The 26,039-nt window shown below is 37.5% G+C and overlaps 1 protein-coding gene across 7 annotated transcripts in view; it reads right to left on the reverse strand.

The window, feature by feature from the left end:
• Window positions 1-26,039, reverse strand: part of UACA (uveal autoantigen with coiled-coil domains and ankyrin repeats) — a 99,959-nt gene that overhangs the window by 63,299 nt on the left and 10,621 nt on the right. For 3 of the 7 annotated variants that reach the window (XM_069798703.1, XM_069798700.1, XM_069798704.1), the window contains exons 2-18: window positions 20,995-21,128; window positions 20,419-20,507; window positions 19,182-19,246; window positions 18,196-18,253; window positions 17,615-17,685; window positions 17,402-17,508; window positions 16,279-16,460; window positions 15,792-15,829; window positions 15,294-15,362; window positions 14,021-14,128; window positions 12,917-12,949; window positions 12,324-12,422; window positions 12,085-12,121; window positions 11,113-11,165; window positions 7,012-9,702; window positions 6,226-6,378; window positions 5,183-5,248 (exon numbers count right to left, since the gene is read on the reverse strand). In XM_069798703.1, coding sequence (XP_069654804.1) covers window positions 5,183-5,248; window positions 6,226-6,378; window positions 7,012-9,702; window positions 11,113-11,165; window positions 12,085-12,121; window positions 12,324-12,422; window positions 12,917-12,949; window positions 14,021-14,128; window positions 15,294-15,362; window positions 15,792-15,829; window positions 16,279-16,460; window positions 17,402-17,508; window positions 17,615-17,685; window positions 18,196-18,253; window positions 19,182-19,246; window positions 20,419-20,507; window positions 20,995-21,128 — 4,053 coding nt within the window. Of the gene's footprint in view, window positions 1-2,548; window positions 4,452-5,182; window positions 5,249-6,225; window positions 6,379-7,011; window positions 9,703-11,112; window positions 11,166-12,084; window positions 12,122-12,323; window positions 12,423-12,916; window positions 12,950-14,020; window positions 14,129-15,293; window positions 15,363-15,791; window positions 15,830-16,278; window positions 16,461-17,401; window positions 17,509-17,614; window positions 17,686-18,195; window positions 18,254-19,181; window positions 19,247-20,418; window positions 20,508-20,994; window positions 21,129-25,283; window positions 25,627-26,039 lie in introns of those variants that run through there. The other 4 variants (XM_069798706.1, XM_069798701.1, XM_069798705.1 and 1 more) reach the window with 4 other exon arrangements.

The raw sequence follows: 26,039 nt of genomic DNA on the forward strand, positions 1-26,039 counted from the left end.
GTGCCAACAATCAATTATAAGCTGCATTACCTTATTAATGTTGCTTTACCATTTCATGGAACAGATCACAAAACACCTCTTGTGAAGCACCCCTCAAACCTCTAGATGCATTTCATTTACATTTGACATTTTTGTGACCTCCCATTTCTGCCTTTCACTTATCTGCAATGTTTATCCATGAATGCATAAGTATTGAAACCTTCCTTCACTAGGCAGGTGATACCTCATGCTTGATTTTACCAAACACATGGATTATCACTGCCATGGGAACTTCACTGATAAACAGAAACAGCCCAGATTTTACCTTCACCTTCGTGAGTAAATTGAGCCAAAAAAACCCCACCCCAAACTTACACAGCACTGCCAAGGGACTTGTTCATTCAGTTTTGAGCCTGGAGACATCCCCACTTGCACAGTATTTAAACAATCCACACCTATTCAAACTCAAAACATTAAGCTTACTTTCTTGCATGCTATGATTTTATAGGATCACCAATACCAAGGTAAAAAAAAAAGTCTGAGCTAGCATCTCTTACAAGAAATATTGAATTAGTGTTCCCAAGGAAATTTAAATTTAGTTTCTCATTTCTATGGCATTCCTTATCTTGCATTTATTTCTGAAGTAGGACTTTCTTCTGCCTACTGCCACCAAGCTGGCAAGAGCTCTGTGGGACTGCTCCTCCAAAAAGCAGCCATTTTCTGATGTGCAACTGAAATGTTACTACAGAAGATGCACAATTGGGCTTGGTGGGTTTCTCTCCCCCAGCAAGTAGCAACATCTCAGCTTAATTATCTCTTTTAGTATCATATTAACAGGAAATACAGAGGAGTATTAAAGAGACAAATAAGCAAAACCAAAAAAACCAAACCCAAGACACCCCCACAACTTCCCAACCCCAGCCACCAATTCACATTTTGTAGAAAAGTGGTAATTTTAATTAGTCCTTTAAAAACACTGTATGTCCTGCAATGGATGAAGCCAGTAATCATATTCATGCTTCAAGTAACATGACACTGGGTTGAAGCTGCAAAAGTGACCCTGAAGTCATTTAACATAGTGAGAAGCCTCAGATCTATGCCACTTTAATTCAGCTGCTGGAACAGCAGTTAGAACAATCAAGTCTCAACATAAGAACTTAAAGTGTACAACCTCAGCATTTCCAGGTATCTGTTCTGGTATGGGTCAAGGAGTAGAATAACAGTGAGTATTTTCAACTAGCAGCTTGCTTTTGAAGATGTTTCAAGGCTGGCGTTTAAGTGGCATGTTAATCTCCCCCACACCCCCAAAACAAAAGATGGCAAAAGTAAAATACTCTAACAGAAAGAAATTACTTTCTCTACTAAAAAATAAAAGAGGATGTAAATATAATGGAAAGAGCTTTTAAATAACTAGCCTCACTCTGCAGAAAAAAACATGGAGATCAAAATACCCATATAGTACACCTGAGAATATACAAAGCTGTCAGAAAATTATCAGTGAAAAGCACTTCACAATACCCTGTAGATTAGCTGACTCAGTAAAGTTGACAGAACATATATACTGGCAGAGGGAAGGTTTAGACATATCAAATCTTGAAACAGTTCTACTTAAGTGCCAGTTCCTCTTCAGAAAAAAAAGCAATCAAATGTATATATACTCATATATTCCCCCCCCCCCCCCCCAAGGTCAAATTAGAGATTTACAAGAACCCTAAAGAGAACTTCTGCTTACTAACCCAGAATACAAACAACTCCTTCAAAGATCCAAGGAAGAAACCATTGTTCCAGTCACTATTTAAATACAGTAAAGTTTCACTTATACTGTTGTCATGTTTAACACCTGCTGGCTGGCAGAACAAGGGAAACTGAAAAATCCTTAACTTAAGATAAGCACTACTTAGCAACAACTAAAACAACAGTGTGTTAGCAACATTGTTCTCACACTAATCCAAAAACACACTGTACCAGCCACTAGGAGGAAAAGTAACTCTATCCCAGCCAAAACCAGGGCAACTGTTCATAACTTCACAACCTTACTCGTTTCCATGTCCCACTGGCTGGACAAGATAATCCAAATAACCAAGAATTAAATTAAACTAATGGTGAAATTAGAGAGTCCTTCACTTTCAAGTCACACCAGATGAATGGACTTTGGTAGCGCCAAGAACTTACTCTGCAAAGATTTCTTAGCTTACGCTGCTACCTGATTTCATGCTATTAAGTGAATATACTTTCATTAAAAACAGTAGTAAAACTTCACTGGCTCACCCCCAAACCTCATGAATAACATAACAGACAGCTTGCCCTGTTTGGTGTAGGAGCGGCCAGAGTCAGTTTACTCTGAAGAACTAACTGGTAGAAGCTTTGAGTCTCAATCAATGTCGCCAAAATTTTACCAACCATAAACTCTGGAAATAGAAAAACCCCAATAATCCCAGCAGACATCTAAAAACCAAATGTGTTACCTGATATCTGAGAGCATTCAAGTGAGTTCAATATCCTTCACTACCCAGACTATTTTGCCAAACTATTTACCTTTCTTTACCTTTTACAGAATTGACCACTGCAATAAAACAAAGAAGAAAACATTTTATTGATAATGTAATATGGGAGAAATTTAGAAAAACATACATAGAACTCCCTTAATAAGGAAACATACAATATCAAAATATGCCAGAGTTAGTATATCAAAACAAATTCTCTCTAATAAGAGTTTCAAGTAATGCAATCATAAAAGAATTTGGCTAAAAGGTAACATATATATACTGAGATGTTTTCTGTAATAGTCCTCTAAGAAATTAAAGGAAAGCAGCAGTAGATCTGTTTAACTACAGACACATATTTAGTAAATATATTAAGGGTATTTATATAATAAAAACTGCCCTGCACATTCATCACTATGTCTGTATCCTCCTCCATGTGGCAGTTGTCTCTTCAATTCTGTAACAAGACTCTGCCCAAAAAGGGCCAAAAAAGGAAACCAACGTAATACTAAAAAAACAACAAAAAAAGAGACCTAAGCCTGTGAGGTACAGCTTGTTGGGAAGCCCAGTTAACATGAAGCAGAGAACTCTGCACTCTGACTTAAGTCCTTATTTTTCAAGAACATGGAAGAGGAAGTTTGTCTTCTCTGCATCAGGTTGCCAGATTCCTACTTGCTAGTTTTAAGTAAATGCTTTCAACCAAGTAGACTGAAGTTAACACGGGTACTGATAGCACTTACACTGTTTGCTCTATTAAAGCAGCCACATATGTTATCAGGCTCATTTTTCAATTACTTCCTTTGAATAGTCCCAAATTTCATGTTTTCTTTCATAAAACTTACTTATGGGAACATCATCCTTCAGTTAAAAATGAAGCCCTGTCTTGTTTAATAGGTAGATTCCAAGCAAATAAAAATTCTCATTTCATTAATCCTTACTATTTGCAACTTTCCCCATAAATAAGATTATAGTACATAATTTACAGTTAAGAGGAAAACACCTTAAACTTCCATGAGATAGTGTTTGAAAATCCAATACCTGAATTATCTAGCATACAGTTTAATGAGCTGCTCAGTCTACACCCATATGAGGTCTAATGAAGAATGAAATTATACAGAAGTAGGACTATTGCATTTAGATCAAAATGCTGCTCTACAAACCGTGACACTCCAGTCCCACTATTTCAGCCTACAGTAATCAATATTACAAAGCATTAATGAAAAGCCTTGGGGGGAGGGGGAAGAAATGGCAAACATAGAAGTTAATGTTTTGATGGAAAACCTAATTTTTAAGTCTTGCAAAAAGCAAAGGCACTACATCTTAAGCTTTTATTTAAATAAAGTCTGTAACTTGGCCAGCCAAGTTACAACATATACCAAAATACCTTTCATCTACCTTTGCAGCTGACTTACTAAGCATGTTGTAGTATGTCTTTTGATCAACTTATATAACAAAATAGCCACTTTCTCATAATCATTAAAGGAGATAAACAGCTACAATACTTAGCCAAGCTCATTTGAACACAGTTTATTTTTAACCATACCATGAGAATTCAAGTTATAGGATAAACTGGAGTTTCTGGGTATAAGCCTTGCTTTAATAAGTGGTCAATCAGACATTAAAATAATTTAACTACTATGTCATCATTTTGACAGTCAGCTTATATACCAATTTTAAAAGACGTTCTACATCTTCTATTAATCTAAATAAAGAAGTGTCAGATCTGAAACTCAGTAGCCCTACTTTACTGTTTTACAAGAAGAAAATATTTCAGCTTTGTAAGTTGTTTCATATTTGGAGGTTCTAATTGCAGCTATATTATCATAATTATATAAATCTCATTAAGGTTATCACTACCGTAATCACAGCACGCCTACAAGATGCAGCAGCCTTCAAGAGCAATGGCACTAAAGCAAGTCAGCAAACAAGTCCCTGTCTCATTCGAATGATCTGTAGTAAAGCAGCTTGGACATCTTCATCCATGTGACCCTAGAGCAAGCAAACACTTCGTTAAAATTAAAAATCCCATAAAGTGTCAGCCATCTATCACTAACATTAGGAGATTCTTCAAAATCACCCAGAAGTCTTAACCCATTGCTGTACTTTCACCACTCTCTGGGAAAGTCTGAAATACTTTAGGAATCCTGTTATTTTTTTTCTCCTGAGAGAAAGAAGGGTCTGCCTCTCTGACACAGCAATTTCCTTTATGAAAATATGATGCAGGAAAAATTCACTGTTCGTATCCTCTGGACTCCACAGCCTGCTGCTGCAGTAATGGCTCATCTTTTGCATGCTCAAGTATTATCTTAAGTCATAAGACTTGAATTAGTTGATCAGCTCTTTGTTCAGTGAGAGCCGCTGGATAAGTCTGCATTAAGTTTCCAACTCCTACTCAACTTCTCTCCAACGTTACCTGGGATGATGCAGAATTAGTAACATGCTCACATCACCAGACACCATCACCCTTCAAAGTAGGTTATTGTTACATATAGTTATGCATAGACAAAACAGTAATAAGAAGATGGCACCATAAGACTACAGTTGTGTATGTTTGCTTTTTTGTCACATCTGCATTCTAAATTAAAACTCTACACTTGAAAACAGGTACTTGATGCTAGTTTCAAGTTTGAGGTCTTCCAGTATGGCAGTTAGAAACACGTCTCAAAAATCTCTACATTGACATGACAGAGTAAAACAATGTGAACTTGGCACTATCATACCTGTACAGCACTAAGAAGATGTGTCCGATAAACTGAAACTACCTCTTGATGCTGCCTTTTGGCATCCTATAAAAAGAAGACAGGAAGAGGAGGTGAAGCCATCAAGTTTTTAACATCTACTCTTGCCTATTTCCAACTTTGTGGGCTTGGTTTTGTTCCTTATAGGTTAGCCAAAGCAGAATTTCAAGGTTAAATTTAGCTATATCCCCTCCATTAATCAAGAAAAAAAAAATCAGTGCTTCACTTTTTTTATTACTTAACTGTAGCAAAGCAATTTTGCTGAAAGGCTGAGACAGGCTGATCTAGTGCGTCAGCCCAGGTGCTAAGATTAAAAACTTGTTTCAACAACAGCATTAGCTATTTGTTTAAAACCACCCAATTTAAGAATGCTTTGCCTTATAAAGGTCAACCTTGCAAATACTATTAAAGATGTATCCTACTTCTGTACAGATTTAGAAATAACTAACTTTGCTCACATACATAGCTTTCATTATGAGCTTTATTGAAGTCACAGGGGTCGCAAACGTGTTCGTGCACAAAATTACAGCACTTATCAAAAAGTGTTCCCTTTTACTGTTAGTACTTCATGATAAGCAACACACTTCACAACATTTGCAGACAAAGGGACACAAAGTCAAATCCATTAAGAAAGTACCACCTCACTTGCTTCCAAAGTGAGAAAATAAGTGGCTGGTGGTTTGTTGTGAGAAAATATTAATGTGGAACTTGCATACAGAAATGGTCTTGGCATGAACTATAGCCGTATATCTCATAAGCACAAATTCTCTCTAAATTTTGTCCTTTTTATCTGGAAAAGTTCCCAAATGTTGCAATTCCAGTGTGCAGAAGGAAGCAGACAATTTTACAGAGAAGCAAGCAGTTTGGGGGGTGTGGGAAAGGGAAATCGTGAATACTCTACTTTAGAAGTCTAAGCCTACAGTCAACCCCAGTGCTCCAGTGGCCACATACATATCTCCTTGTCTATACAAGAAACTGTAAGCAATGCTACTGCATTTCAGGCAATACCTTGCATGACTACTTACAGCTAGCTGCTGTTGCAGTGTTTTCACTTGGTTCTGGAGCAGTTCAACCTGCTGGTTCTGCCTCTTTGAGGGAATCCCAGTGGTGTATGTAAGCTGAGACAAGCCATTAAGAGCTTGTTTTAACCGCTCTACATCATTAAGCAGCTCTGTTATCTTTAAAAAAAAAAGCACACAAAAACTACATTTAAGGATGTCTCACCAAAAACTAATATTCTTTAACATTCTTTAAAGACTGATGAAGACCAGCAAGCACTGAAGGGTCTTTGTCCCAGCTCACCACGACGCTGGCTAAGAGACTTCACAAAGATAGATGACTTCACTTTCATGACATGCTATCACTGGTTCACATTCTGCTTCCTAGCATTGAAATTTTTAAGGTATGGACCCTGGAGGTCAGCTAGCAAAGTAAATGACTTATGCTCAAAAGATATTCTAGGCCTAATTTCTACAAGGAACAACGAACCACCAGAAGGCAAGCCAGAGATGCTAAATAAATACAGCTCCAATGGAAGAAGAATGAGCTTATACCCCCAGAGTCTAAAACCCAGCTTGAAAGTTTTAAAGTTTAAATACAACATACAATGCCCGAAACATACAAGGAATTAAAAAAAACTTAGTGTAACACCAACAAAACCAATACTTCATCTTAGCAGACTTGGGCCAGTCCTGGGTACCTAATGCGCAGCACACAAAGTTGTGCTTGAATACTTAAGTAGCAATATTTGAAGTCTAGTTAATGCTCCTGACATTTTCAGTTTAGCAGTAAGGAACTGTCTGATATCCTACCTTGTTATCCTTGGCTTCCACCTGCTTTGCAGATTCCTGTATTCTCTTCTGCAAGTCAATAATTGTTGTCAATGACTTGTCACACCTTTCTTTCTGGTCTTTAATTTCTTGCTCAATACTGCAACTCCGTAACTGAAGCAACTCCTTTTCATCCTTTAAAGAAAGCTCACTCTTTTTAGCTTGCAAAGCTTCCTCACATGCTTCCTCATACTTTTTATTCATATTGGACAAATTTTCAGCTATGCTATTAATCTGGGCCTCCAGAGTACTTTTCATGGATTTGTATTCTGATATGTCAATCACTTCTTTACTCTCCAGGTCTGTTAAAGCTTGCTGAGTAAGCTGAATCTCAGACTGCAACTTCAAGATTTCTTCATTTTTAACTTGGTTTTCTTCTTCCTTTTCTTTCAAAGTGTTTTTGATTGCCACAATTTCTTGTTCTAGCATTTCCTTCATTTGTGTATATTCTACCAAAGGTATTGAAGACTTTTTTAGACCTGACAATTCCTGTTGTAGTTCTCCTACTTTTAGTGTTTCTTTGTCATAACATTCCTTCTTACTTCTGAGGGCTTCCTTTAGATCCTCTATAGTGTGACCAAGAGCCTTCTTCAAGGCTTCAATTTGTTCTACTGAAAGAGGCTGAGCCTGCATAGTTATGGGCTGCTGGGTACTCTCTTGCAGCTCATCTTTCTCCTCTTTTTCCCCTGTGTATTTCTGCAGCAATTCTCTCAATTGTTTATTCAACTCCTCCATTTTGCTTGCAAACATTTTTTCCATTTCATGGGATTTCTCAGCAAGGATATAGTTCTGCTGCAAGTCATTTTGGATAGACAAAACACCATTTTTGAGTTTTTCATTCTCCTGTTTGCACTTCTTGTTTTCCTCCTCGCTTTCTCTGCACTTCTGCACCTGTTCCTGCAACTGTGCTCTTAATTCTTTCACCGTGGCTTCAAAGCTTTGTTCTCTGTCTTCAAAGGAGGCAACTGGGGCATATTTTGACTTAATGCACTCTTGAATTGTGTCAAGTTCCTTCTTTTGGGCTTCAATTTCTGCATGCAACTGTAAAATTTCTTCTTGACCCCTCTTATATTCAGCCATAATTGCAACATTGTTCTCCTGAAGTTCTTGCATGCCTTTATTTAAACTAGTCACTGTAGTTTCATGATCTTTTAAACTTATATACTCAGTTTGTAATTGATTCTGTAAAAGTGTCACCTTATTTTTCAAAGTTCCATTTTCTTCATTTACCCTCATGAATTCTTGCTTTATCTCTTCAGTCTTTTCCTTCAGATCTGACAGCTCCCTATTAGTCTTTTCTAATGTGTTATTCAAGACTGTTTTAATCTCTTCATGTGTTGTAGCCAACACATACTGATCCCTGAGAGTCTCTCTTATGACTGTATTTTCAGAGACTAGTTTGCACACTTTTGCTTGTTCATCATCATATTTTTTCTGAAGCTCAGCAAGCTGCTTTTCAAGTTCAATACCATTAGATTTTAAAGCTTCCACTTCTTTTTTGTGCTGCTCTGGAGACAAGTACACAGCTTGGAAGAGACTGATATTCTCATTTAAATTGTTCTTCTCTGCCAGCAACTTTTCAGCTTCTGCTTTGCTTTCATTGTACTTCTTTGTTATTTCAAAAAGCTTTTTGGTCAGGTCACCAACAGTCAGATCATTTGTTTTCTTCAATTCTTCGTGAATTTTTAAAGGCACATTCTGGCTTTTAATTTCAGTTTTTAGCATTTGGATTTGCTGTTTAAGCATCTTGTTATCAACCTGCAGTCTTTCAAGTTCCTTCTGCAGAGTCTGATTTTTCTCTGATAATTCAGAAATTGTCTTCCCAAGTTCCTCATTTTTTCTCTCAAACCCACTCCTCATTTGTTCATGGTCTTCTGGCTTTACATGCTGAGCAAGTTTAGCTTTCTGACTCTCAGATTCCCTCTTTAAAAGCAGAATCTCTGCCTGCAGTTTTTCATGCTCTCCTTCCATCTCTGCTAACTTCCTTGCTTTCTCATTCACTTCATTTGATAACAAACTCTTCATATTTTCAAATTTCTCTGAAGTTACAGAGCGGGCTAACTTCAGGGCTGTTTCTTTGAGCTGCCCTTCTAACTCCACAACATTTCTTCCCCTTTTATCTCGCTCCATCTCCAACTTAACAAGTTCCTTCTGCAACCTTTTATTTTCCTCCACTAGCCTTCCTTCATCTCTCTTAAATTCTGCCACCAGCAATTCATTCTGCTTAATCTGGTTCCTTAGTTTTCCCACTTCAGCAGAGGCTCCTTCATACTTCGTTTTCATTTCTTTCAACTGATCCTTCAGCTCCTCTGTTAGCTTACTATTTCCCGAAGCAGCTTCATTAGTCAGGTGATCTTTCAGAGCAAGAAAGTGGGTCTGCATTTGCTTAACTTTGCCTTCAGAGTCAAACATTCTTTTCTGTACATCTTTTAAAGCATCTTCCAGTTGTTTTATCTGTCCATCAGATTCCACCTTGGTTCTTTCACACTCTGATGCCAAAGCTGTACATTCAGATACCTTGTGAGACAGTTCTCTCTGCAATTTGGTAATTTCTTCTTTTGCTGCTCCATAGCAGGCCCTCATGTTGTCAAGTTCTTTCTTTAAAGTTTCCTTCTCTGAACTGGATGATTGGTTAGGCAGGGAGAGCTCCAGGGGTCTCAGCATAGACCTAGACTGAACATAAAATTGGCACAAAAATGGATACATGTTAACAAGTTTGACAAGTCATAGGCATATGACTTGTCATATGTCTTAAACCTATGTTGATATGAGCATAACATTTGTCCAAGAGGTCTCTTATCTTAGAAACACACCAATCTATTCTTGCCCATATTACAGAACACATTATTTCAGCTTTTAACAGTAAAAAAACTTGAATATAGCTCTACATCACTGTTTCCCAATCATCAGACCCTAATGACATTAAAGTACAGGTATAGTATATTCATTTCCCTTGTTATTCATATTTAATCACTCATCTGCTAGTAGAAATTTAATTTCAGAGATTTCCTCCATCCCTCAAGCACATGAATATAATTTTAAAAGGAATCAGAACAGAGTATGTCATGGTTAACAGAACCTTCCCTCTGAAAAGGATGAGGAAAACAGTCATTTAATTTACTGTCCGCTAAAAGATCTCTCAGAAAAGCCAGTTTTGCCCTCCTGCTATGTGGTCTTTACTACCAACCTTCACTACCAGCCATGATGGCTATTACATGGCATAGGCTTGCTCCAATGATCTCATTCATGTTCCAAGGACCAGAAAGCAGTAGGTAGCTTCCAGATATGACTAGCTTAAAGCCACTTAATTCCCTCTTGGGACACGGTTTGGGTTCTTTTGATTGGTTGGCTTTTTGTGCCCAGCTACTCCCCCCCCCCCTTTTTTTTTAATTGCACATCAACTCACTTTAAACTTCAACTAAGAATAAAAAAAATCATAGGACCATTGGGATAAGGTTATGTAAAACATGGCAGAAGTGAGTGGATTTTTCTGTGTTAGCAGCAGAACATACAAAATACATGTATCAGTGAAATCTGGCAAGAAAGCATAAGATGTACGGATTTATTTCTAGCCATCACTCACTTCTGGGAGCATTACAGCTAAAATACTCAAGTGTAAGAACAGTTTGTCAGTTAGGAGCAATCCCTATCATATATGACTCACTGCAAGGGTCTGATGGACCTTGTTTATAATTGAATTGTTGCTTTAAAAGGTAGCTAGCTGTCAGCAAACAAAATCAACAGGAAATTATTGTATAGGTGGCAGAAAAATAAAGCCTTCTAAATTTTAGCTGAATTTGAAGTAGAGAAAAATTATGGAGATGAAAAACCAGTTACACTTTACACTGACTGTTGATCCAGTAGTCTGTTGATTCAGTTTTAAGAATGGTCGTTACAGACCAGACCATTCAGCATCCAACAATTTCACAGCATTTAACAGTCACATATGTAACTCTAGAGGGCACCAGCAGTTAAAAATAAACATAGCAAAGCAAGTGGTACTGAAAATGTTGCATTTAGAAGCAATGCCTAATATACATACATAACTATCTTGGAACTCTCTCAAGTGGTAAAATATTTTACCTGCAATTCCACAGGAAACACCTGGCCTTGTTTAAGTAATAAATCTTCTTTTCCTAGATTTTTCAAAGCAAACAGCATTTAGTCTCTGTTTAAAAACAGTCACACATAATCACAAGAACTGATTTTCCTCCCTAATTTTATTCTGTTCAATGGGACTGTGCAAGGCTACAGGTTGGTGTTTAAGTACTTGGTATTAAAACAACTTCTCCTTAATTAAGTCACATAGGAAGTCTGGACAAACTCCTCCTAAGGAAAAAATAGCCCTACTATACCAGGCTAGGTAAATTGTTCTGCAAAACAGTCATGAAAGCCACCTTGAGCTAGCTGCATGTCTGCACATAAACACACCAGGGAAAAGCATCCCCTTGCACTCCAAATAAAAGATCCTTCCTGACAGGCAGCCAACCAGCTCTCACAACAGCTCATGACAGATAAAGTAACGTTTTAAGTTACACAAGTGCAAGACAGGCCTGTAACCACATCAGATGCAAAAGACTTCAGTTTCTGGAAATGGAATCATTTCTAATAGAAGTGTAAGCTGAGGTCTTGCCTGTTTAAAGCCGTTTTCAAACCTGCCTACACTCAAGCTTTCACAAGGACCATAGTTTTTTTTGTCACATACACGTGAGTGTTTAAGATATGAAGAATGGAAAGAGGAAGGCTCAATTTGAAGCACAGAGCTTGCTCAGCTCGTTTTTCACGTTATTAGAAGACGTAGCAGAGTGGCAATGCACATTTCACAAGACCAGTCACTTGCAAGCAAGACTGATCAATAGTGCCCTAGCACTCGCATACAAACACAACTGCGCCCAGCTGACTGTATTCTGAGGTTTGAAGTGTGGACACACACACTTATTATGCTTGGCTATAGTTAAGATCAACAAAAGAGAGATGACAAAAAAACCCACCCTTTGTCCATGTATTCTAACTCTGCATCATGCATGGCAAATTTTAAGAATTAAATACACTTACTGTTACCAAAGTTACTTCCAGATGCCACAAAGTCAACCTAAAAGCAAACAGCAAGAAACACAAAAATAAAGCTGAAAATTAATTTCAAATTTTTACTATATGTTAAGCTAGGGATTAAAGGGCAGGGAAAGCTTTTACAGTGAGATAGCCATTTAAGACCTTCAACAATTTAAAATTGCTTAAGTATTTATTACTGCAAGTATCAATTGCTATATCACATTTCAAATCAGTTAACATACTTCATAGTATTTGAGTTTAGCTTTGAGTGCTTCAATAGTTCTTAAGCTTTCTTCCTGCTGTTTTTCCTTGGTACTTAGGATTTTCTTCAACTCATCTTTCTGAAAGAGAAAGAGTAGAAATAGGCAAAGCCACAAGAATGGCCAGATTTGTAAGGTCTTGAGCAACATTTTTAAAAAGTTTAGGGCAAACTTCAACCAAGATCAGCACTGAGAGAATCCCTACATTTTTGGTTCTGAAGTTCTTCCACAGCACTGCTCCTCTGCAAGAGGAGTCTTGAAGAATGAGTCAAGGGAATACGCACCAACATAATTTGTTATTGTTTAATTTATTCACATTAGTCTTGCATTACTGAAAGTTACTAAAGAGATACTTATAATATTAAAGTCTACTTTAAAGGTGCCATAGGCATTACATATACTATTTGTAACAGAAAAGCTATGCAGCTGTATAAACAGAGCACATAAATGCTAAATGAAATATCTACTGCTAGCTAGCTTTTCTTTTAACTATAGTTATAAACACCATTACTTAAATGTGATAGTCACTTCCCCTATTTGATACTTCTATTACACTTTAAGGCGATATATCGTACCTCATTTTCAAGATCATCTGCAAACATTTGCTCCTGCGAAAATAACAAAAAAATTCCCCCACAAATCATTTTTTCAATAATGGTTAAGGGGCTTATACACAGTTCATTAGTTGACAAGTCTACCCCAGTTTCTAATGCTACATGCTTCTGCCTGTTCCCCTCTCATTTACCTTCTAACCTCCGGCAAAAGAAATAGATGAACAAAAGTTAAGGATGTTGGACAGAGCAATGTCTCTTGACATGCATACTAGGAAACTGGAATATCTTTTCAATTATCTAGATCATACACTACTCAGGCAGAACAGTACAGTTTTTCAGTAGAAGTTTGATGATTTGGGGAAGTGAGTATGACAGAGTGAGTCTGTGGGTTTTGTTTGTTTTATAAAAGCAATGCTTAAGACAGAAGTTCAGACAAGCCCATGATTCCAAGAAGAAATAGTCTTTCTATCCATGTGCTACATTTAGGGGAAAGCTGCACACTTTTTAAATGTACCTCTACAAAAATAGAGTGAAAGAACAAATGTGAGCCCCCACAAAGCAGAAAAAAATAATCCTGTTTTTATTTTCTTCCTCAAACCAGTCATATTTAGACCTCCAAGAAGGAACTTTAAAAACAGAGTTTTAAATTTTGGTGAGAAACTCCTTATTGAAAACCTTTGTTTCTGTTTTTGCCAACTGAAGATTTTTCTCTGTATTTCCACTTACAGTAACAGCTGGAAAATAAGCAGTGGTTATGATAGAAGTAGTGACACACAACACCTACATTTAATTGTGCAGATGAAGTTTACTCTCCAAATTACAACATGCCAGAACACCTCGTGGTTCACATTACATTGCGAAGTATAGCCATAAATGTTATTGCTCAAATTTATGAGTATCGCTGCATGACATTGTAACAGGTCTCCTCGCATTTTGAGTATAATTACAAGACCAAAGGCTTTTGCAGCAGAAAAATATGACAGTGACACATACAGAAATAATTCACAGGAAAGCAGTGAAGACCACATCTTAATTACACATGCTTTCCTTTCTACTTCTACCAGCCTGTCAGCATCAGGTAGTTATTACAGCTTTCAAGTCAGGTTATTCCAATACTAGGTTTACCTCATTCAATTGTAGTTGTAGCCCGCTGATTCTATCCAGCAACATCCTTTGCTCCTCTTGCACTTCTCTCATTCGATCTTTCAAATCTTGATTTTCTAACTCCAATTCCTTAAAGTAAAAAATAAAATTAAAAAACCACACACCACCACACTACACACACACACACTGGGAAAACTAAAGAATCCGAACCAACAATTTTAACAGTCATTAAAGACACCAAGCCTTGCCTAACAAGTCCCCTAACGATTTTGTGGCCTTACTCCAGGTTTGTTTCATTCTGAAGGTTTACATAAGCACAAAATCCACAGTCTTCAAGCTTTTCAGCTCTAGATAGTTCATTCTCTTGTAAGCGCACATACTGGTTTTGAAAGTATGAACAGAGTAAGATTACATTCAATGCTGACAGCACTCAAGAGGCTGCTTATCTGCTGTCTGTTAACAAGTAAAAATAACTAATGCTAAAACAGTTCCTGCAACTCAACCACTGCAGCCAAAGGTGTAATGAAAAAGCCTCACCAGCATGAAGCATAGCAACCTTTAAATGAGCTAACTGTTCCAGCAGCCACAAGAATCACTCCAGTAACATCTAATAAATCCAAGACATGAAAATTATAGGTCTTTGCACCATCAATCAGTCCAGTGCTCACATGCAAACAATAAAGCATGTTTAACTCTTGCCTGGTAATCGCTGCCTTAACCGTGGTAACTACTTTAGCTCAAACCAGAGAAGTTGCATTTAGAGATCTTTATCCTTTTATTACAGAGCATTTCAGAACGAAGGCCTTAATTTTTCAGTGGTTTGTTCCCCATAGCTTAAAACATCGTTTACCTTTTTGAAAACTGTAATGACAAAGTAACAAGATGAGAAAATTAACACAAGTTAGTAGAACAGTTACGATACAAGCTGTTTTTAGCAAGACACTTAAACATCTCTTGAGAATGTTAAAAAAATAAATCTTCCTGGTTTGTGACCCTATGATTCTACTGCAGGCAAAAGTAGTAGACAGAAGGTTAAGAAATGGGCAGGGTTAAAACATGAAGAGACTTGCAACTTGTTACACAAACAAGTGGTTTTTTCCTGAAAAAGTTTACAGCTTATCTGCTTAATTGCCACATTACAGTCATGCAATTAAGTTTTAAGTAAACAGCAATATATATGACCTTTCTTAATGGCAATGCTAATGCTTACTTTACAAGCACATCTTGTCTTTAGTATGTCTGGTTTATTATGCATATGAGGAATATTCAAGTCATGGAAATCCTTCTTGCTTACCTGAGCATTATATTCCTTCTGATACAGCTTGACATTCACCTCCTCCTGTGCATGCAGCCGATTCCACTTCTGTAACATATTAGTAATCTGTTACTGCAACAGTGAAGTATTAATTTATATTCCTGTTGTGTTCTGCAGACATCCATTTCTGGGAACAGTGGGCTGCTCTCAGCCTCCATTTCAGCTTCCACTGGGGGGCAATACTACCAACACTCCCATTTTGACAGATTGCTTCTCAGCAAGAGGTCACTCATGATCTCATCCAGACAGCAAATGGGATGCTTGTCAAAACTCTAATCCTGAATATGCACATCATCGAATATTTTTCAAATAGAAATAGCCACACCATCTGACTAAAGGGAATCTTCTCAACTACATATGAAGTTAAGAATTCAAAAAATACTGAACTAGTTTTGCATCATAGCACAGTCTTAATCACTGTCTCAACAATACCAGCGATATACTGCCTTAAGAGATACTTAGTATAAACAGCCTTACCTTTTGTTCAGGTTGCCCTTTCTTCATGGTATCTCTTGCTAAAAAAACACCACAAAAATAGGAATTTTAAAAATGCACTTCAAACTCATGCACCACATTCAGCTAATTCTATCTATTTTCAATCTTGGGAGGACATTTCAAGAAATAGATTCACCATCCCTTCAGTTAATCAAATATGGAAACATTTACAAATACAAAGTTTTTCTATAAATAAGGCTAAATAACTCCTATGATCAATACTGCAACACCAGGTTCAGCAATGTTAATACCTCGAGGCATGAGAGCCCGCATTTACTTTAAAAGCTTTACTAAAACCAAACAAAACCCCAAAGCCTTCTTTCCACTCCCAAACAGGCAGTTTATCACCTTTTTGTTTAAAGGACTACAGCTGCCCGCCAAAAAACAGTTCCTGAAGACATAGCAGTGGGAAGATACACAATTCAAACAAAAGAATAACAGCAAGCTGTTATAGCTGTGTTCTCCATACCTTTGCTGGAATCCTCAACGGCAGCTTTTATTAAAGCCAAAATGTCAATATTGTCACCAATTCTGGCATAGTAAGCACAGTCATGACCAAGGCCATCAGTCAAACTAACATCCGCACCATTTTTGAGCAAAACTTCTACTGCATCCTTGCAGCCGTATTCACAGCCTAACATTAAGGCAGTCCTGAGGATGGGGAGAAAGACTGCATTCAGAGACTCAGGGATCTCACACTTTAATGGAGCAATCACTTACAGAAATAATCCTTTGTACACTTAAGTCTAATCATGGAAACTTGAGTCAAGGAATCTTTCCTCTATCAAGAGAGCAAACTAAGCTTTAAAAAGTCATTTAGTCAATGTTTAAATATTTGTTAAAAAGCAAACAAAAACACTGTAATAGCAGTATTTTCATGAAACCCAGCATAAACCCACTGCCTTTGAGAGAACCACCCAGTGTTTTGAAAACTCCTATGACTTCAGCTTCCTCTCTAGATACAAATCTCAATAGACACAACAAATACATGACAAGAAGTTTAGACAAAGTTTGGGGAGGCAAGTGCTTGGGAGCCCTCGCAATACCTTCCAAACACTTGCCAGCTTCAGAACATGCAATGCAAGTACCCATGCTTTGTCCCATAGCAGCCTCACATCCATTGGCCATCCTCCAAGAAATAACTGGCAGAAGTAGCAGGTACAAAGAGAAAACCCCTCCCCTTGACCCCCTGCCATGAATATAGAAGCAAACTTTTCAAGGCCTTTAGGTCCCTTCAGAACTCCAACAGGACCCAAGTACTTCTTGGCAGAGCACCACTTTTGCCATGACCCATTTTGCATATTGATCCCAATGGGTACAAGATCCAGCTTTGGACATACAAACCGTTAAAGAACCAACTGCAGTTTCTCTGCTGGCAGTAACAAGCCTATATGTATTTTAGATGCAAGAACAAGCAATAAAAAAAGGCCACACCTATCTGTGTTACTGAGTTGGCACATCTACTTCTGAACTAAATCCCACGTTCTTTTCCACTGAATTTAGTATATTTATTCTGTAGCCTGAAAGTCAAGGGACAGCTTTCTACCCTTTAAATGTCAGCAGGCATTCTGACAACCCTCTGCAAGTGTTACCTGTTTTGTTTGTCCCTGGCATTAACATCTGCTCCTCTGTCTATCAGAAGTTGACAAACCATTGGACGACACATCTGAGTGGCCAGCACTAGTGGTGTCCTCCCATCCTGAAGAGAAGAAAGGGGAAAGAAATAAGGAAAAGGAGAGAAAGCAGAGAACCCACAAGAACTCCAATAGGGTTTGTGCAGGAGAATGCTATAAGCAACAACTTACTCCATCTTTTGAATTCACCAAGGCCCCATGATCACACAGTAGTTGTATGCTAGAGGAACAGTCTGACATAGCTTTCAAGAGAAAAAGAGCAAGCAAGTTATACTGCTGAAAACAGCCTTTGTGAAACCCCAAACACCTCCTTGGGTGTATTTCTTTCACAAAAATTCATGCAACTAAGTTAAAGCAAGACAAGGCTCTGTGACTTAGTTCTCACATGACCACCTCAAGAGTACATGAAAAATCAAACGCTACTGTTCGAGACACTGCATAGCATAATGAGGATGCAGACAACTGAGAGTAAAGGTATCTTAACCTACTAACACCATTGCTCTAAAACACTGCTCGTTATATTTGCTGAAGATTTTACTAGACAATTCATGGGCATCAGAAGAGACTTTCAGACCTACAACCTCTGCTAAGACTGTTAACAAGTTTGTTACTGATGACAAATGTCATGACAACATAAAACTTCCTCTCCTACTACAGTCACCAAAATTAAAAGAAGAATTTGGCCCATCTGAAAATCAATCCATTAAATCTAGATTTCATATTACGGTTATCAGAAAAGCAAAACCTTTTACCTGCATCATGAAGAGCAGTTCTTCCTTGAAGATCCACATTCTCTGTTGGACAATTGTACTGTTAAAATAAGTAACCCTGGTTATCAATCAGGATTCAGACTGCACTTACAAAACGTGAAATGTTTTGAGGGTTCAATTAAAACAATAAAAAGTGATTTAAGGAAAAAAGTAAGTTTGTAGTTTCTAAATATAGTGACATACACGAAAGAGTGAGCTATGGGTACATGCACTTTAGTGCTCTAAACACATTGATCAAAAGTTGTAGACATAAATTAACACCATGCAAAGAAAACGTGCAATTCACAGACTTTTCACAAACACTTTCAAATGTTTGTTCACTATGGCTAAGATCCTCCACTACTTGTCTCACTCCTTTGCTACCAGTATCACTACTAGTTCTGGCACTCCACAGAAAATGTGCCATTTATGTCGCATGGAGACAGGCATCAAATAAACAGAAGATAAAAAGAACCCATTAAAAGTTTAAAAAAATTCAAATGAGCATAAACTGATAAGGAATAAAGAAAAAATAAATATCACACAAACCTAAGATGACCCCCAATATTGTTTCATTAATGAAAGATTATGGATATAAACACCCATCTTTTGAAGGAAACACTACTCTTGAGCAGGCCTTTCAGTATTACTGTTTGTAAATGCAAATGTATTCAGAAAAGGAGCACTAGTCTTTAAAAGACACACAGCTCCATTGTCTTTAAGAGGCAGAAACTACAACCTTATTTTATTGCCTACATGAAGAGAAAAAGTGTTTATTTTTTTTATTTTAGCACTCTTCCAGCCACAATCTCTTATTTAATATGAAAAGGTCTTTTCCCCATGACTTTTTTTTTAAAAAAGAATGTAATTGTTTAAAAAAAAAGAGAGAAGTGGCATGTCTCAATATTGAATCAGTATATTTAAGAGTACCTTTCTTCCTCTCAAGAATAAAAAAACAGTGACAACAAACAAGTTGTATTTTTCAGTACCTGCAGCAGCTTCTGCAAACATAAAGCATGTCCGTATTTTGCAGCTAGGTGCAATGCGTTTCTACCTAAAAAGAAATATCATCAATTCAGGATCTATTTTGAACATGCATTAGAAATACCACACACAACTTCAACACACCTATGTTGTTCCTCAGAAAGTCTATTACTAATCATAAAACACCAATTCATAAGAAGTTAATTTGTACTTCACTAAAGCATTGGCATAGTTTATTTCATCTGAAGAAAAAACTGTCATCGTCCTCCTCCATAATTCTATACACTTAACTGCTGCTCATCACATGCTAGATGTATGAAACTTCAAGATACATATGTGTCATTAGACTGCTAGACTGATTTCAGGACAAGAGACAGTTCAGATCAATATTCACATGATTTTAGATACAACAGTCCCTGTCCCCCCCCACCAATTCCATCAGTGCTATAACTAGTCATCTCTCTTGTTTATACTTCACAATTTGTTACAGTCTCTTCTTATTTTAGAGAAGCTGCAACCAAGGGTTCAAGTTCATTACTGAAATTAATCTCAAAATACTGCAAATGACTCCACATAAGCATTTAAAAAAATAATCTGTCACATGAAAGGAGGAGGCTAGGTATTTCTGTAATTAAATTGAAAACAAGAGAATATTCATTAACCATGTTAAATTATGAGGTAAACAGTCCAAGGCAAAATTAGCAGCCGTTTTTAACTACCTCTTCAACAAGACCTTCACACAAACTCTAATATCACACCTTCAAATCAAGAAGGTAGCACAGACACGCTCTGAATTTTTGAGGGCTCAGTATGGGTGCACAAACAGCTACTATATCATTTAATTTGAATCCTCATTGCATACAGTACTTTACAAGTCTCAGTGAAATACACTTAGTATTTAAATGAACACAAATTCTTTTAAAACTGTTCTTACACTGTTATTCTCAACCAGAAATGCTAATCTCACCAGTGAGTCCAGAGCAGACTATATATAATACTGTTATAGCAGCACAAAACCAAAGTTCTTAAGTTCTTCTGCATTCATGAACTTAACTGACAGGGCATGACCAGTTTCCTCGCAAGTTCAGCAACAAGTCACACAGATAATCAATTTTTTTGCCAACTACAGGAAACTACAGAAAGGAGGAAGATCTATCCTGTAGTTCAGCTTAATTCTACTCCAAAATAAAAACCAAGCTGAGAACTTTTGCAAGTTGCACTTGGACATTTGAGGAAGCCTACCTGCAGCATCAGTGGCTGTGATATCAACTCCATGAATAAGGATGGTGTTCAAGCAATCCAGGTTTCCCTTTGATGCTACAACATGGAATCTAAAAATAGAAAATACCTTGCTTGAGCACAACTGTTTTATACACAAAAATGGTAGCATTAACCAGGAAAGTCAAAGCAAATAGCTGTATACTGAAAGTATTATACAATACAAATGCAGCTTTGGACAGCATCCAAATCCAGTTAAGTGTTTTGCAGATATTACTTTAAGGATTACTTCAAGAAAGTTATTTACCTTCAATCAGTGAACTAGGTGAGAAACTAATATGCTTTCCATTTCTCTTCAATATTCAAATCTGGCAGGAGCAAGTATTTAAACACTGATCTGCACTTTGAAGTGAGGATTGTTTGAGAATTTCACATTCTAGCCATCTGGTATTCTAGTTTAGATGAAACTTGAATCTAACGTGATGTATTACATACGTTTATATATCAAAAAAGAGTTTTTACAGCAGCAACAAGATTTAGGAATTGAATAACTTCCAGTAGCTTTCCAACACCATTATTGGAGTACTGGAAGCTACTTACGCAGATCTCCCTTCCACATCCAGTTTAGTAGGACTGACTCCTTTTTTGGCAAGGATTGATGAAACCTTTTCCACATCGCCCCTTTCAGCTGCTTTCATTAACCTGTCATCATATTTGTTCCAGTCTGTGTTCAGCTGTAAGACAGAATTAGAAAAGCAAGTGACCTTATAGTACACTATCGATCCACTAAAGGAACTTCAATAAAAGGCAGAATCATATGCAACTGGGGGGATACAACAAAAAATATAATGGTTTCCAGAGTTGTACCTGTTAAGATGTTTAGAGTTATTTATGTATAACATCACTGTAGGATTTCAATCAGTCTGTTAGCATTGAATGTACAGTGCTCCAAGACAGTCTGGTTAAGTCACTTTGGTCCTAAAGGAGACCTTTAGGATCAGACCTCTTTGGTTTTCCTCATTCCGCTTTGTTCTAATAGAACTAAAACTAAAGCCACACACAGTAGATCCCATCCTCATTCTCAAATGAAGTTTTCAGAGAGTTTCTCATATTAGATTGTCTTTAGAGGGGCTAGAAGGAGATGTCTATCTGCCATGTGAGGCTGCCCAGACAGCTGTCTTTTCACTGTATCTTTACTTTCTCCTCTCTCATCATGAATACTTCCATCCTACCCCCCAAAAAAAATCTCTCCCCCCGCAGTGGTTGATTAACAAACAAGAAAAACTGCTACACAGGGCTGTGTTAAACTAAGGACTTCACACAACAAAGGAAAGGCTAGCATGTGTACTCACACACATACACACTTTATAGAAGAGCAACCTGTTATATCCCAAAAACCTCTCAGTGTGTCTAGAAGGGACTTGGAAGTCAAAGAGGCAGGAACCCCACACAAGATCAGCTATAGCTCTGCATTGTTGTCCTGGTAATTGTCAAAATCTCAAAAGCTCAACTAAAGGAAGAGGTAAGAGTGTCCAAGGAGACCTGCAGTTCAGTCCTTCATTAATTGTATCAGAGAACATTTTTCCTAATGCCTGGTTATCACGTTTTAATCTCTCCACCATGCACATTAAGAACTCCCCTTCTCCTTTTCTCTGCAGCAACTATATATTTGAAAAGCTGTCTCTCCTTAGTCTCATGCCCTTTAGGAAAAGCACATCAACTGCTCTTTCACATCAGCAAGGCAATTAACTCCATTAGCTATATGAAAACTGGAGGGTTTCTTGTTCATCTTTATTGTCAATCATCTTAATTGTAATAGTCTAAATAAAACAATCAAGTGTTTCATTTCTATATATTAAATATCTGTACAAGCCTCAAAATTTACAAATTAATAAAAAAAGATGCAACGCAAAGGAACAGACAAGTGAGGAATTGCAAGTAACGGATCCCAAAATAGTACTGCTAACAATTGCCAATCTAAGTAATCATCTTCAGTATAAGCTTTCCAGTATTCATTAAAATAATTATTTCATAAGGAAGCAGGCAGATAAAACACAGCCGCTACTATTTTCCCCCTCTATCAACCTTTATATAAGTAAAGGTACCATAGAGAACTCAACAGGCGAGCTTTGCAAGATACTTCAACAGGACAATTATGAAATATATGTAATCAACAGCAGACTTCAGTTTTCATTAATTCAGCAACACATGAAATATGTACTAAATTGAGCCCTCCCTAAACCAAGTTCACATTTATCAAGAACATTTGAGTTTCCCAGCTTTACTGAAAGTTACACTGTTTTTCATGTCCAATGCATAACTAAAATTGATGAAAGAACATCAGAAAAGCAAAAAAAAAAAAGCAGAGACCCTATATTCCCCTTACCAACACATACAAGTTGCTTTTCCTCAAAGCATTCTTTCATCCACTCACAGGGGTGCAGAGTTTGATGCTGCTTCCCACCCCACATAACCACAGGCTGCTGCCAAGGAAAGCATCCCTCCCATCCCCAGCCACTCTCCCTCTGCTTTGTGTGCCTCAGGCAGGGGAGCACACTCATCCTGCAGCTGCCAAACAAGCTGATCCCTAAGAAAACATCCACAGAGAGAACTGCCATGGAACCAGCTCACTGACCTGATCCACTTGCAGCCAGGTAACAAGGAAGGAAAGGCACTAGCACACAGTCAGGGACGGCAGTGGATTTGGTATGACACCAGACCGTACCCCAACCCTGCACGGTACAAAACCAAATGCTGAAATGCTGCAAATCAACATAGGTACACACATGACATCAGTACAGAAACATACTTCCTAATTCAACTCACTGAATTTGGCCATTCTTAAAAATAGATCTGAACCAGCTCCATTATGTCCCAAGCAGTTTTCAGATTTTAACATCAAATGGATGTGCTAAAAATATGCACAGGACACAGTTTTTCCCGACTGTTCAAAGGGTCAAAATTTAGCTAAGTGTGATATTCAAGAGATTAACATCTATTGAGCTGTAGAAAGAAATTAAAAGTTTATAGCTTTAAATTGCTTGCAACTACCAAAGCAATGTAGAGTGCAAAGAAAGTACAAGTCAGTTATAAATAGACCACCACGCATTCCATCTCAGACATTCGTCACCCCCCACTTTTTCCTTGTTTACTTCAAATTTAGAATTTCAGGCCACAGGCCAAGCATCCCACCCCATAACACAGAGCTTCTTCTCTTCCTTGCCAAACCATCCTTTCTGAATTGCTTTACACTTTTCAGGAAATTCTGTTCTGTGACAGAAACCTCACGGCCAAGTTAGACACTGATGACTTGATATTCAAGAAGCTTTTAACAGAAGGCGGTGGCTTATAAAGGAGTATTATATTCAAAATCTACATGGCAAAAGAATTTACTGATAACAGCGAGACATACACAGCCTGTAGGTACATGAAGTTACTTATCACTAGGGATCAGAAGCTCCACGCCTCACTGAATAAAGCACATTAAAACTAGTAATTTCCAAAATAGAGCAGCCAAAAAGTAGCTGAGAACAAGTAGCTGAGAACATTTTTGCTTCTTTAAGTGAGAAAGCAACCTTTCAATGCCATATCCTTCATGTTGGGTTCATCACAATACACTCCTCCACCTCCTTAAAGCACCAAACACATTATGCAAAAGTCTTAGCAGTCTTCATGTGAAAGCAAGAACAACAATAATAGGTAAAAACCAAAAGCTATGTACAACCCTCATGTTAAAAAAAGTTACATTCTATCAAGACAGAACTACCTTCTCCTTAAGACTATCTTACTAGTAAAGACCAAATTTTTTCAAGATTTAATGTAATAAAGTCTGGAAGATCCCCAATGGAACAAGCCAATGCCAATTAGCCAGTTCTCAAAGTGGCCAGAGCTGCAGCCAGCAAGGTCTTGCCTTGCACCAGACACAGGGTTTGCAAGGTAGCAGATACAAACAAAGAACAAAACCAAAAATGCACTGCCACCACCCTGCATCTGTGGAATGATTTGTATAATGGAGTTGTAATCATGATTATCTTTATTCCCCATTCTCACGATAAACAAGATTACAGTAATCATAAAGTCTTAGCAAGTATTGTACTGAATAGGCTATTGCTAAAAGTGACATGAAGTAATAAAAAATAGACAACTAATGAAATTACAACTACTAGTGCTGCCCAGCTAAAGTGCAGTACTGATTTGTCAATCAATTAAAACATCCATTAGCTTAAAAGCCAAGCCAGCCTGGCTGGCATAATGAAGTCATTGCATTGGTGACATTAATGTTCATAGCAAAAGCTGCACCCATTGCTGGGGGGAAAGACAATATTTCTCTGCAGCTTGGCAAAGTTTCCTCTGATAAGCAACCTTATTATGCAACTTTTACATTTTACTTTCAAATACCTTAGAAACTGTACATCCATAGCATCAAGCTCTGTTCCCTCTAAGTTCTTTTGCATATGGCACATTTCACATCCTTAGAGGAAAGCGATCACATCTTGCATGTTTGCCACTGGCTTTAGATTGCCAAGTTTCATACTTGCTGCTTATACCTGCTAGCACAAACTCTCTCAAATCTATAGAAAACCCTTCATCAGCCATTCCTTGCTCCCATTTCATAAATCTTCTGATTAATAAGAGCATTATTTAAAAAAAAAATTTTTTAACCCTGTGGTTGTAACACTTAAGTAAATTGTATCCATTTCCTATGATGTACTATATTGTCACTCAAGTATTTCACATCTAAGGAAAATTCCTCACAGGAAGAATTGTTAAAGACAGATATAACACACATTAACTAAAAAGAAACTGTTACAAAACATTTACAAAATTCAAGCTTTTGCATTTTTGCAGTTGTAGATTTCATATCAATGGCAGTAATTTAAGATACCTACTGTGGTTTTAGCTGCACAAGAAAACCAACAAGTCATCATAGAACTTGCAGCTTCTTGCTGCCAGAAGCAATCAGTTTATCTTGCATCAAGTTATAAACCACTGCAGCTCACAAAGCAACAAGCCAGAGTTCAAACGGGCTGCTTCGAGAAACATATTCTCTCCACCACCCTGAATTCATCTTGCTCCATCCTTCACTTAGCTTGGATCCCCAAGTTATTTTCCCCATCTTCAGGATCATCTTCAGACTTCATAACTCTTAAAAAAATATGGGCTACCCCCAGTCAGAGGCTGCCTGGCTAGTGAAGCCCTTCGTGGATCCAGTTGCCTGCTCAGCCTGTCCCTCCCCAGCAATCCCCAAGAAAACCCTCCCAGAGCTTTTGTTTCTGTGTTGCAACAGACTGCCAGAGTGACTCAGACTCACAAGTAAATATTGCCCAGATCTGAAATATCTTGTAAACAATACGTAGACAGTCTCATCAACCCAGATCTATTTTCTGATAATCCAGTACTTGATAGCCAAGCGATAGAAAGCAATAGCTATTAATACATTCCCCACATGCTCATGCCCTGACTAAGGCATGTTAGATTTAATGTTAACTAACAAGACAAGCATGCATGAAACTTTACTACAATGTTGTTACGTTCTGCAGACATGCAAACACTCACTTTAAAATAACAAACACATTAGTCAAATTAACTGTCCACTGACATTAATGAAGGTCATACTTATCACCACTAATAAAACAGAAGGACTG

The sequence above is a fragment of the Haliaeetus albicilla genome, chromosome 12 (genome assembly GCF_947461875.1).
Source record: "Haliaeetus albicilla chromosome 12, bHalAlb1.1, whole genome shotgun sequence".
In the NCBI taxonomy this organism is placed as follows: Eukaryota; Metazoa; Chordata; class Aves; order Accipitriformes; family Accipitridae; genus Haliaeetus; species Haliaeetus albicilla.